The sequence below is a fragment of the Pholcus phalangioides genome, unplaced genomic scaffold, assembly GCF_987345545.1.
Source record: "Pholcus phalangioides strain wild (caught in Gottingen) unplaced genomic scaffold, Ppha-v1.0 ptg000010l_1, whole genome shotgun sequence".
NCBI lineage: Eukaryota > Metazoa > Arthropoda > Arachnida > Araneae > Pholcidae > Pholcus > Pholcus phalangioides.
In genome coordinates, this window is record NW_028301603.1 from 30,580,916 (window position 1) to 30,595,046 (window position 14,131).

A 14,131-nucleotide genomic window follows, 5' to 3' on the forward strand; every position below is an offset into this window, starting at 1 on the left:
CGAATAACTTTCCAAAATTACTAAGCAATGAGATGGGTCTCCAATTGCTTGGAAAGTGCAAATCTTGGCCAGCTTTTGGTATAATTTTAACAATTGCTGTTTTCCAGTTAGATGGGAAATATTTGAGCTCCAGCAATCTATTAAAAATTTTGACAATATATTCTAAAATATTATTGGGCAAATTCTTCAGTGCCATATTTGAAATTAGGTCATGCCCAGATGCTTTCCGAATTTTCAAATGTTTTATTATTGTTTTTAATTCATTGATATCTGTTGGAGTGAGAGCTGTTTGTGTTTCAGGTGGAGGATTATCAAAATATTCATTAATAGTTCTAAGCACTCTCTCGACCTGAACATTTGAAGTATTAGTGTTTGGTGAAAATTGCAGTTCAAAGGTATCTGCAAATACTTCTACCTTATCTTCATCTGTATATACCAGTCCATGCGGGCCATGTATAGATGTAAGTCTTTGGCTACGGGGTTTTTGTGCTCTATAAATTTTATAGAACGACCCATCCTCACAATTAGCATCTTCTAGGAACCTTAGAAATCGTTCACTTGTAAATTCCCTGATTTCTCGTCGTGTATTGTTTCGTAATGTTGTATATCTGAGCCTATGTATAGCATCTCTGGTTCTTTGCCACCTTCTTCTAGCTCTATTCTTTTCTCTTATCATTTCCCTCAGATATCTGGGGAGTGCTAATGGGTTGTTTTCGTTTGACCTTTCCCGAGTGGAATTATTAGCAGTGTCCTGCAATTTTTGTGTTAATGAGTGTATTTCATTTTCTATATCTATGGTACACTCACTAGCATTATCTGGTGTTTCAATTCCTGTAAGCACTTGCCTATATAGTGGCCAGTTTGTAATTTTTTTGATTTTTTGTTGTATGGGAATTTCGAAATCAACATCAATAATTGTTGGAATGTGATCTGATGTAAGTGCAGATATTACCTCTACTGCTAAAGGAACACTGAGGTTTTTGACCAGTGTAATATCTAGGACGTCTGGTGTTCGGTTGCTGTCATCCGGATAGTGTGTCGCAGCACTTGGCCCGTATGTAATAATATTTTTATTTCTGCAATACTGCTCTAATATACGTCCTGCTGCATTGTAATTATTTGAATTCCAAATTGGTGATTTAGAATTTAAATCACCGCTAAGAATTGTTGCATAATTGCAGTCAAATATATGATTTAACAGAGAGATATCAAATTGATTATTTGGTGGTTTGTATAAAACACAAATTCGGATTTTTCTAGTGCTAGTGAGGTGCAAATCCACTGCCAACGCTTCGCAATCTCGGGAATGTGGGAGGTCAACAATGTCATAATTTAAATGCCTTTTGATATATAAGGCTACTCCCCCTCCTCTTTCGTGCGTTCTATCTTTCCTTATACAATCATAATTTGCTATCTTAGCTGTATAACATGGTTTTAAAAATGTTTCGCAAATTAACATCAGATCAAAATCTTCATCTGCAACAATTTCTCTTAATTCTTGGAGATCACGAATAATACCTCTGGCGTTCCACGCCATGATCTTGAGATATTTTATTTGTTGTGAACTATTATTGAACATTGGTGAAGTTTACCGATAATAGTTTCATAGATATTTCAGTAAAGCTATCAATAAATACTGAGTATTTTTCTTGATATGTCTTAGCTTGTAATATGTTATTAAAACATTTTCTCATTAGACCCATTAACTCCTGTAAGGGGAATGATATCTCATTATTACCGGTATTCACAATCTGGGACAAGTCCCCATCTATCCTGTTGGGAGGGATCTTTGCGGTTACCTCATTATTTACACTTTCCCTACGTTCAACTGCAATAGTTGATGTGGGTATAATTTCTGGTACAGAGTATACATTATTGTTTGTTTCAGTCATGTTAACATCTTTTGATGTCATTGTGTTTTTGTTAGTTTCTATTTTGTTATTTTCCACCTCTTCGTGGACATTTGCAGCTTTTGCATATGTCTTATGCCTTCTTGTAGGTCTATTATTTACTTCTGTTGGTTTTTGCTGTTGAGGTAATTCCTCAGCTTCAATGTCTATTTTCTCAATTTCATCGTCACTTGAACTTGTGACGGAAAAAAGCCTGGGCTTTGGTGGTCTAAGTCTTTGTGACCCAGTAATTGCTTTAGGACCAGATTTTTTAAGGTTCCCCGGGTACCTTTTACATCCTCGGAAACTCGCCGGATGATTTAAGGAACAGTTTATACACACTGGTAAGTCCTTACCCTTTACCTTATCACACTGTGATGTGTGATGTTTTTCTGGACATTTGACACAGCGGGCTTCGTTATAACAATTTCGGGCTGTGTGCCCATTCCAGGCTTGACAGTTGTAGCACTGCGTGTACCCCTTCCTTCTTTTGTATGTTTCAACCCTTATCTTTAAGTAATTTAATGAAGATATTTGATATATTTCCTTGCTTTTATCTGTTCTTAGCAAATCAATGAGCCATAATGGTATTGGGACCATAATCTTTTCACCATCTTTATGACGGGGGCTCTTTAGCTGTACCACACTAATAATTGTGTAACCCAACTCCTCGAGAGATTCTTTGATCTCATCGCAAGATGTTGTTGTATCCAAATCCCTAATAACCACTCTTATGTTTTTGTCTGACTTTAGTGTGAATGTGCTAAAATTTACTCCCTCTTTTTCAAGCATTTTAGTCACAGCTCTATGATCATTTTCTGTTGTTACGTGTAATTGCAATGAACCTTACACATTCATATTAACTAAGAAACTTTTACCGTAATCTTCCATCAATCGATAATACTAAAAGTGACTGTTTACTAATAAATTTTTACCTTAATCATACATCAACCGATAACATTTAAATAACATACCCAATAATAAACTTTTACCTCAACCGACAACACTGAAATTTGTATTTACTAATAAACGTTACCTTAATCATATATCAACCGATAACGTTTAAATAACATACTTACTAATAAACTTTTACCTCAACCGATAACGTTTAAATAACATATTTACTAATAAACTTTTACCTTAAGCATACATCAACCGACAACACTGAAATTTGTATTTACTCATAATATTTTACCTTAATCGTACACCAACCGATAACCTTCAAATTAACTACTTACTGATAAACTTTTACCTTAACCATCCATAAACCTTTAACATTAACTCCTATATCGGGTGTTGTAGACCAGGGATGGCCAAGCTTTTTTCCGAGTCCTGCCATAATCAAAATTATTTTTGATGCGCGTGCCACTCTACGTATTTTTCATTTTGGCAATACGTACTGTTTCACGGAACACGAACATTCTCACCGTTCCAGCAAAATATGCACTTCAAAAGGTCGTCAGAGTTGGGCAAATATCCGAAATGGACGAAGAATTGTCGGGCAACAATGGTTCCTGGGCCCCAACAGTCACTTTCGGAATGTTTACTTTGGTTACCGTGGTTTCCTAACAATGCGTTCCAGACATGCACGTGCACGTGCCTTTACATTGGTTTGTCACTTCTTGTATGCTAACAGTATTATGTATAACAGCTTGTTCCTTTAAAATGGTTTCCCATTTTTCGATCCTCCCGGTAATTGAAGAAAACCCGGGCGAGCCCCGGGAATTGTAGCTAGTAATAAATAAATGAAATGATAAACAAGATGAAATGAAATTGGGTGCTGTGTTAACATACTTTTAATTGAAACAACACATCAGCGCAGAAATTTAACTAATTAAAGTGGAGGTTTTAATTAGCTGAAATGGTTTACTAACGATGAAATATGCAGTTCGTACCTTGGTTTTAATGTCATATACAGATACAATCTTGCACAGGAAAGTTGACTTTACTTTGAATTTCATTCCCAGTTCTCACAATTATGTGCGATTTTATGAATCTCTGAACCACACGTAAAATTTCAGCAACTCTAAGAAAATGGCACCTATGAAAGGAATCAATTCTTTCTTAGATACAAAAGTATTCTACTTATAAAGCCATATCTTGTACTGAAATGACACTAAGAGGATGTACTTTCTGAAAATTGGGAAAAGAAATATAGAGGGTTAGATAAAAGTTAACTTTCAAGTATAAATTGCCATTTCTTAATGTTATACACATGCTACGGTCAGAGCCGCCTTTCGGGCGTCCGACAGGTGATTTATTTTCCTCGCGTTTTAGTGGGGGACGGGGGTCACCGCGATTACGGTAATAATGTGTATTTCATAAATTCTGAATTTCCATCAATTCTATAAATCGGAATTTATTTCATTTATTTTTAGTTAGTTTATTATCCGCGAACCTCAATGGTCATGATAGTGATCGGTGAACATCTTGCCACTGCGCCTGCTCAAGGAACTCAGTTCACGCAGACACCGGTGGAGTCCTTCAAAGGTTTTGCAATTTGGCACGTGTCTTGTCGGAAACCCAATCTTAGTGCTATCTCGCGACTCTCCAGAGACGTTCCCGTCCGCAGCACTACACATGGAATACATGTCCGCTTTTGCATTACTTCTGCAATCCACGATAATAGAGATTGTAGATAAGTGTCAAACCACACATAGCTTTGTGCAATTAGTGACAGCTCCGTCTAGCGGTTCGCAGCATACGTTACGACCATGCAATAGTATCATCCTCTATAATCAAACATTACTGTACATTACAGTGCCTTAGTTATTATTAACGACTCCGTTGACGACACAGTGGTGGTTGGCTGAATTTGGTTATCTGCGGTTTTTCCAGCTTCGGGGAGCGAATGTGAGCCGGTCTCCAATTTGAAAAAAAAAGTCTCACCGCAGAGCGCAGGTAGATCTACAACACGATGCTCACACAACAAGAAAATTCAAGCATTTCCATCTTTACTTCAGAAAATGGAAGCCAGATGGCAGCGCCAAAACGAAACGAGCGCAATTCGACAACATAAATACGTTAGGAACATACACACACACTGAGAACACACATTCTGAAATGTGCCGATTCGTTAGAAATCCCGTAGAGGAATGTGTACGAGGTGCATGTACGGTTCAGTAGTACTATTATTAACGGTTCCCAAATTCGAGGCGCAAATACGAGCCGATCTCCCTACTACAAACTCTAGGCTTAGAGAGCAACAGGCCTGCAACAATACTGTTATTCAATCTCTACACTTCACTCATAGACGAGAGAATTCTATAGTAGATGGCAGCAACAAGCATAACATAGAAACAAAACTTCACACTAGTTTCACAGCACATGCGCGCACATTCCAACATGTACCGATTCGTTCGAAGTTCAGTAGAAGAATGTGGACGAGGTGCATGTATGGTTTAGTGGTCGTGTTACAAATGTATAGTCCATACAGTAGGAATAAAAAGGTATAATATTTCCCAGTACCAGATCATACACAGCGGAAGAATAAAACCCACGATCTTCATTGACCCTGCTTACGCCCCAGGGCCTCTATTCAATATCTACCTCGATAATGCTGCACAGTCCTCATCTATTTTCCCCTGTGCAATGAAATATGAATAAATCAAATTTTTATTCATAAGATTAGAGAGAGAGAGAGATCGAGGGTGTGTGCGAGGTCAGGAGTTGCCGATGCCCGCATGACAACGTAGATGACACTAAATTATTGATCAACACACAAAACGTTTACTCAAGCGGACACGATACGCACGACATCGTAACCTCCTGAGAAGCTACGCACCTGATAAACCCGATCTAGCGGTCACTCGAGCATTATGTACTGCATGTATCGAACATTGCTACTACTACGACAGCTCTTTGCCGTGTTTGATGTGCCCCCCCCCCCCATAGGTAAGGTAATCAACAGCTCGAATCAATAGCATCCTGATTGGTTTACTCGCCCGTGTGTGTGCGCGCGCGCGGAGATCTAGTTTTCGCCATGTTTGATGCACATACACGCATATGCCCTCCTCTCATGCACATGGATTTTCGTGATTTGGCTGTACGTTAGCCTGCGCCCATGGAATTTGTCAGCCACGTTTGCTATACATATATGCGATGGCTTCTCTCTCTCTCTCTCACACGTAGTCGATTTCCTCTTCTAATCAATCACGAACAGTAATTTCTGGAGACATTTCTCCATAACGAACTCGAGTTTCATCATGTCAAGTTAATGAATGACCCGTCCGATAAACCTCCATGTAATTTACATGCACGTAAGACATTGGAATTCACTGAGAAATCATGTGTAAATTTGGTTCGTCGACGCTTTTTTCCGGGTAATTATTTTTTATTTATTTATTTATTATATACAAACCTGTGCAAGGCCAGTAGGCTCTAACTCCACAGGTGCACTATTCAAACAATCAATAAAATTGGAAAGAGACGGCAGGGAACATCAGTACACATTCATACACACGAATATATACAAAGAGAAAAATGCATAAAAGATGACGCCAATAAAAAAAAAAAAAAAAAAAATCCCCGAACACAAAACAACAATAAAATAAACATGTTTACACAATAAAATTCAATATATAAATCAGAATAAAATACATGTATATATATATATATTTAAAAAAACACAAAAAAAAATAAACAAACAAATAAAAAATCATCACATGTAATTCCAAATTGAAATAATCAATAGAACTGATGGAAAAAAAAAAGTTATATAAATAAAACAAGCATATATGCACCAATAAAACCCGACATGAACTAAAATGCATAGCACATTAAAAATGTTGAAAGATCAGAAGCGTTGAGAGAGTGACAGAATCTGTGATATGTAGATGAACATACGAGATCTGGTGGTAATTTGTTCCATACTCTTCCAACTCGGCATCGGAAGTTATAAAATTTAGCATTGTTCCTGGCAGTTGGAATTTTTATTTGTAATGAATGTCTTCTCAGTGATGGTCTGGGATTGATTTCAAAAAATGGAGTTGACTGACCCGTATATACTAAGTTGTGTACAAGTTTGAAGCACAGCTTTAAGTCGGCTTCAAGGCGACGCCATTCTAAAGAGTGGACGCCGAGACATCTCGGCGTCCATTATGAGCGTTTATTAATTGGCAATAACATTATGGCATGCGATGCTTTACACAGTTAATGATTTAATAATTTTTCAGGAGAAAGCTGTATATATTGGAATAATTACGATAATATTCGATGCATTTGAGCATTCAGGATCCACCATGCAGTCGCATACGGGGAGATCGGCTCGCGTTCGCGCCAGGTTCTAGGTCCGAATGTGAGCATATCTCCCCGTTAAAAAGTCTCGCCGCGGAGAGCAACGGCCCTACAAAGGTACAATTATTCATTCATAACACTTCACTCGCTACGAGTTGAAAAAAAACACTCATAGTGTAAAAAATTCATTGCAGATGGCAGCATTATGCATAACAAGCATTACACAGAAACAAACTTCGCGGAAATTTCACTGTACGTAGACACACATTCCAACTCGTACCAATTCATTAGAAATTCCGCATAGGAATATGGACGAGGTGCGTGTCTGGTTTAGTGGTAGTAGTAGTAGTTGTCGCATACAGGTTGATTCATAACTAACTCGTGGGTGGACGACTGCCAGAACACATTTCAACAAGCGAATACCGTCACATCATGTATGCTCCCTGAAGCCTCCCTATGGCCTGCTCAGCCCCTAGACCTCTGTAAACGTGCCTCTGAGCCCAAGTCACTCTTTTCATCGTTCATGTGTTTGCGCACTTTCTTAGTCAGTCTTTTGGTCGTTTACTGACGTGGTCTCTTCGCTCTCTAGGTCCCTCTTTGATCATTCTTTTTTTCTTCACTCCTATGCCTTACACACTTTCTAGGTCACCCTTGCGATAGTTCACTGATTTCGTCTATTGGTCTCTAGCTAATTCTTTTGGTCGATAACGTGCTTGCTCACGCCTTTAGTCATTCACATGCTTTTACACGAGTGAGGTCACCCTTTTTGGTCGATAACGTGCTCTTGCCAGACATTACGCCGCTCTTTTTTCTACTGACTGACCTTTCTTTCTTTCAAACGATGCACAACTCTGACCTATCACCATGATCGATTTACTACCTCTGTACGTAACAGTCTAAGGGTTTTTTCAGTGCTGCCATCTATATTTCAGAAGTGAAGTGTAATGATTGAATATTTGTACCGTTTGTAGGCCTGTTGCTCTCTGTGGCGAGATTTTTTTGACTGGGAGATCGGCTCGCATTCGCGCCTTAGAAAACCAACTTCAGCTGACCACCACTGTAGCGCCATACTGATTGACCTGGTCCATAGTCGTCTTGGTCACTGACTGACGTAGTCCCTCACTCTATTGGTAGAGACATGTTTATTGTTTCCCCTACTGTAAGCAGCAAATATGCCGCCGTTCTAGTAACGGACCACACATTCCCCAAATCAAATCTGCCGCCCTGGGCTACCTACTGAGAACGCCCTCCCACTGTAAATACGCCTCTGGGTGTAGAAGTTGAAAGGTTTTACTGTATGAAATAACAAATTTCTTTTTTTACAAAATGTTTGCATGTTTTGTGCATTGATGTTATTGTTTTTTTTCTTTTCCAGTTGTTCCTCAGGAGTACGAGATCCGCCTTTCCGACGTGTTCGTGCTGAGAGGGAACACGGCAGCTCTCAGGTGCAACATTCCGAGCTACGTGGGCGATCATGTCGCCGTCGTTTCATGGGAGAGAGAAGACGGTTTCCTCATTCCACCGGGAATCGCGAGCGGTAAGAACATTGGACCTGAATAATGCTTCCACATGTACATTGTGGATCATGTTGAAATTCGGAACTAAGAAATATTTTTACGTGTCTTTCATAGAAAACATGAAACGAGACGACAAATTTTCTAGAAATGACATCTTATTTACCATTGTGTCTGTCCTCCATTTGAAATTATTGACTAGAAGTTGAAAACAATTTAAACAAATATGATATTTGCAATGTAACATTCAAATCTCAATGCTTTGTGATGTCACTTGGATAAAAAAATAGTATTTCTCTACAGAGAGAAGGCTAATCTCTGCAACATTATACAGTCAACGCGTTATTGTGACCCTTCTATTAAAAGTTCCAAATGTTTTCCCATCCATGATAGTTTCGTTCAATATAACGTCTTACAAAGAAAAGCCATTCAATCTAATAATACTTCCGAACGCAGTTCTGCCCTGGCAACTTTTTTGCAAAGAAATATGCTAAAAATCTGTGTTTTGCTTATGCAAAAATTTTGTTTGACCTCAACCATTTGGTACGGTGAAACCTTGATATAATGATAATCTGAGGACCGAGAACAAATACCGTTGTAGAGGGATTACTGTTACATCGAGAGAGAAGGTAGCAGTTTAATATTAAAGTATAGACATTTCCAAAAACAAGGTTTGAAAAAAATATCGTTGCCGAGGAATTTATCATTATGCCGAGTATCGTTGTAGCGAGGTTTCACTGCATTATAATTCTATTGTGATTTTCTAAACCGATGGATTTTTACTGCTCTTATATGAAAAGAAAATAAACAACATAAAATCCACTCTGCTCAAATATGCATTGCGTTACAAAGCTCGGGTTTTGCAAACGTTCGATATAACGACCTCCCAGTATATCCTCTCCCACTAATCAAAACTGACTATTAGAATTTTTTTTGATTGATTTGCGTTTATTGTACGTCAAAATGCCCCTTAGGAAGAAAATTTAATTGAAAAAAATGGACTAGAGGCTGTGCCATAGTCAAGGCCAGACATGAATACGTTGACATGAATATACCAGGTATGCTTTTGATGTCTGCCACAGCGACGACAATCCGCGCTATGAGATCCTCCGGCGTGCCCACAGGCGTCGCATAAACGAGTGATTTAAGGTGACCCCCATAGGACAAAAGTCACACGGAATGAGATCCTGCATCACGCCGTGCTGGGCGAAAAGTCCCCATCTCCCGTAGTAGACGATCGATCATGGTGAAGGTAGTATGGTGCGGAAAACGCCTCATCGGATATTACTGTTGGTACATCCGCTGTGCTAAGCGCCCATTGTCATACCTGCTTGACCGTAAATCAGATGCACGGCAGCGTATTCCTCGTTCGTGTAGTCAGCCATCACGATATTCATTGAAACGGACAACTAACTGCTGCACGGGCTTTACTACCGCAATAGCGCTAATTTACTTCGTCCGCAGCGCGTGATCCTACCCCAGCGCATTCATTTCGAGAGGCTGCTTATGTCAGACATGGTGAGTGAACCGACGAACGCATTCAGCGATCAATTCACATCCACCTTTCGCTCTCCTCTGGACAGAGCCTGCGTGAATTTTTCGCGATTTTCACCCTCTCAATGTAGTTTGCGACACCATGTCCCGTTACAATTTTTGTTCTGTAAGTGCTAATGAGCCTTTTATCTAATCCACCGTCATGTACCATATAGTAGAGGTATAGTTTCAATTTTAAAAAATGCTCACCAGGTGTTCAAAAATTGCCCTGTACAGTTTTGAGAGTGTAAATACAGTGTGTAAAAAAAAAAATAGAAAAATTTGAATTTCAAATGGTAACTATACTCCTACTAGGACGGTTGATGAGATGAATTCCGCATTAGCACTTGCAGAGGACATCCCCCTGTGTTTTTTTATATAGTTCTCCGCATTGGTCTCTTCATGAATGTGTATTTCAAATGCAATTCTTTGCAGGTATAACTCTCAGTTTTCATCAAACTTTTATTCATTCATTTTGAATGGAATCAATATCATCTTTCATTTACCAATGGGGAAATGTAGCAAAGCTAATACGGACTGGAATGAGTAGCCAAACAATAGATATGCAATCCAATGCCAAAACGAAAATTTGTCATCTTTCTAAAAACACTTATAATAATCATTTTGCAAGTTCTTAACCCTATCACCATTCTCTCAACACATCAATTCAACTAACCCGTTTAAGTCTGTGAAGGAGACTGGACAATTGATACTGATGAACCACATTGAACAAGGCGATGGTAGGTACTAGAATCCCACCGTGAGGGGCTGTACGGGATGGAAAATAACCTCAGGGGGAAACCCATTCCGATTGATGGCCCGTCAGTCATAAACAGGGATATAGTCCAAAGAATAAAAAGAAAACTCTCTGGCACGATAATATAACAATTTTTGTTACATACACATGGAAGAGCTGCGTCATTGAAAATCTGTTCTGTTATTCTTCCAGAACACTTAAGTGACCTGGGGTGCTCTTTCAGATTACTTAAGTTGTCCGTGGCACATCCCCAGATCATTTGAGTGACCCACGGCTCATTTGCAGTTCATTTGAGTGACCCACGGCTCATTTGCAGTTCACTTAAGTGAGCCGCGACAAGTTTTCAAACGGTTGAAGTGACCCGCACTCTCCTTTGTTATTGAGCAACGGTTCTCAACCGGTCTTGGGGGTCCGTGTGCACTCCCTCCGCAGCCGGTCGATGAAAAAAAAAAACCAGTAAATTTTACAAAAATAATTATAAATATTTTTAAATAAGCGAAATATTTGTATATGAATCAGTAACTTTGATAAATAAATATAAAATAGCAATGTAATGAGTCAGGAAAGGTTGAGAACCGCCGTTGCAGAGCATGCCTTCTAGGTCTCTGGGAGTGACAAAATTGCAACTTGCCATTCCCATTCCTAAAATTATAAAAGGACTGAAATCAGTATTACTGTGAAGAAGTAAAGGCGACTGCTACAGGGGACTCCTAAAGAGCCTGATTTCATTATGAATTCATGTTCGTGCGACCTGTATAGCAAACAATAAAAATAGACCAGTTGTTATGTCAACCTATGCACATATACCAAATTTCATCAAACTCCGTCCAGAAATTCTGGAGATAAAACGAACAAAAGTGAAAAATCCTCTCAATTCTGTACACCAGTAGGGAAACAAGTTCAGTGGCAACACAGGAATCGATATACTTTTTTTTTTCTGTCTTTCCGTAGGCAAATATGGCTTATTGGAGAACGGTGACCTGTACATCTTGGACTCGAGCGAACATGACAGCAAGGATAGCTTCCGTTGCCACACGGAGAATAAGATCACCAAGGATAAAAGAACCAGCAAAAACTATGCCAGGATCATCGTCACTGGTGAGACGTGTTTCTTTTCAATTTTATTCATCTCATCATAAAACTTACATTGGCAAAACGAAGAAAATCCATCCAAGGGATCGTTGTCGATTCATACTGGTAGAGTTTTACGTGGAACCGTTCATAGTTATAAGGCTGTTCTGCGGAACCCGTGAGGATAATGAGGTGGTTGTACGGTACACAATTTTTTGAATATTTATCCATAAAAAAGTGTGTCACTCTACTGCCGTGTCAACCCGCCACGGGTCCCCACAAGCAGCTGGGGGGGGGGGCAGAAGGTGAACATTATCTTTAAATAGCACAGAACAGAATTTCGATATCCATGCGGAATGAAAAATAACGTGCTACACACACACACACCACCTTTTATACGCAATATGCTGGGGTTTTTTCTGCGCAGCAAAAACTGTACACGGAAGCATTCTCAGCGGTGTTAGCCAATATGCATTCTAGATGCGTGATTCAGGCCATTGAGAAACATAATTAAATTAGAACTTTCTGCCATCTATCAGATGACACAACTGTTATGATTGGTGACCGGTTTTGATTGATGCACTAAATGAAAAAATATATATAACGCAATGCTAGTAAATATTTTTGAGAGCAATAATGTAAACTAAATTTTTCAATTTACTAAAACAACTTTAACAGTTGATATTTATTTGAAGTAAAATAATATTAATTGCAAAATGATATGTTTTTACTTTTTTTATACTTCTTAATGGTCCCATTTTCCAGTGTTACTAATATTATTTTGCTACTAACAAACATCAACTATTAAAATTTCAGGAGGAAACTCAATAACTTAACTAATATTATTATTTATAAATTATTTGCCAACGTCATATTGTATTACGTTTTTTTATTTAACACGTTAACAAAAAAACAATTACCAATTTATTCGAGTCAAAGAATCATAAAAGTTGTGATTTTTATTTGATAGATGGCACAAGCGATTCCAATTTAATGATGTTTCTCAATATAATACTGTACCGTATAGTTATTTTCTAGAAGCCATATTTTGGATGATACAATTTTATTTTATCCGTTTGTTGGCACTAGACAAAAGTAACTAAGAAATGCACCGTTTTTTTCATGGTGTTTGCAAAATATTAACGTTTAGGGTCTGAGAATGGAAAAGAATAATGGTAAACGAAAAAAATAAATAATAGTAAAGAATAATTTTACTCCTTCGGTTACCAGAAATGCCTAAACTTGGACATCACGACGAATGCGTGTGCATTTAAGGTTACGTTTCTTACATACGGTTACAAGAGATGACGCCAATACTCCAACAATGAACAACAATTTGTTTTCCAATCAAAACAGAACCGTACCACTCTGGTGCTTTTCAACGCAGTGGTATTTATTATCAAGCATTGACTACCATTTCACTCATTTTGTTCATTTCTTAATTGAAGATATAGCCTGATTCTCTTAAATAAATTACCCCAGGGGTCAAATTACGCATGGACCCACCAAGCACGGCCCAGGAGTCCTTATCGGGTTCTTAGAGGCACTCCACGGTAATTAGATCAGGTGCGACGATAAATAGCCGGTGCCGCTTGGGAAAATGTATAATTTTTCCCCTCCGAAATTTGAGCAATTAACAAAGTCCACATAGTTTTAGGGCCCTCAGATGAGGGCTTTGCCCCCCCCCCCGCTCTGGAGACGATTTTATAGTTTTGTTACCTGTGGGTTCTACAAATTTTGCCGCCCTTCACCCATTCTAGTCTTCTAGTCTAATTCCTTGCCTACTCATTTCTCCAAATTAGCCACCCAGGATTATAGCTTGCTTAGCCCTTCCCACTTCCGTAAAATATGCCTCTGTGTCTAGGTCACTCTTCCGGTCTTTCACATGCTTTCACACAGTCTAGGTCACTGTTTTCATTCTTCACTTACCAGGTAATTCTTTTGGTTATTCACATGCTTGCGCACTCTCTAAATTAGTCATTTTTTTTCAAACTAAGTCTGAATATTTCTAAACGAATATATCTCGTTAAAATTCTAAACAAAGAACAGTTTTGCGAGTATGAGTAGTAAGAAAGTTTTATTCTTTGAAAGATCCAAGGGTTTCAGATTTATGAGGATTTCCATGGAGTTTG

General features: G+C 38.6%; 1 protein-coding gene across 1 annotated transcript in view; it reads left to right on the forward strand.

The window, feature by feature from the left end:
* LOC149081268 (cell adhesion molecule Dscam1-like) overlaps positions 1 to 14,131 on the forward strand; it is a 265,918-nt gene that overhangs the window by 122,782 nt on the left and 129,005 nt on the right. Inside the window, exons 3-4 of the mRNA XM_089238109.1 lie at positions 8,500 to 8,661; positions 11,880 to 12,026. Of these exons, the coding sequence (XP_089094235.1) occupies positions 8,500 to 8,661; positions 11,880 to 12,026 (309 nt within the window). The remainder of the gene's footprint in view (positions 1 to 8,499; positions 8,662 to 11,879; positions 12,027 to 14,131) is intronic.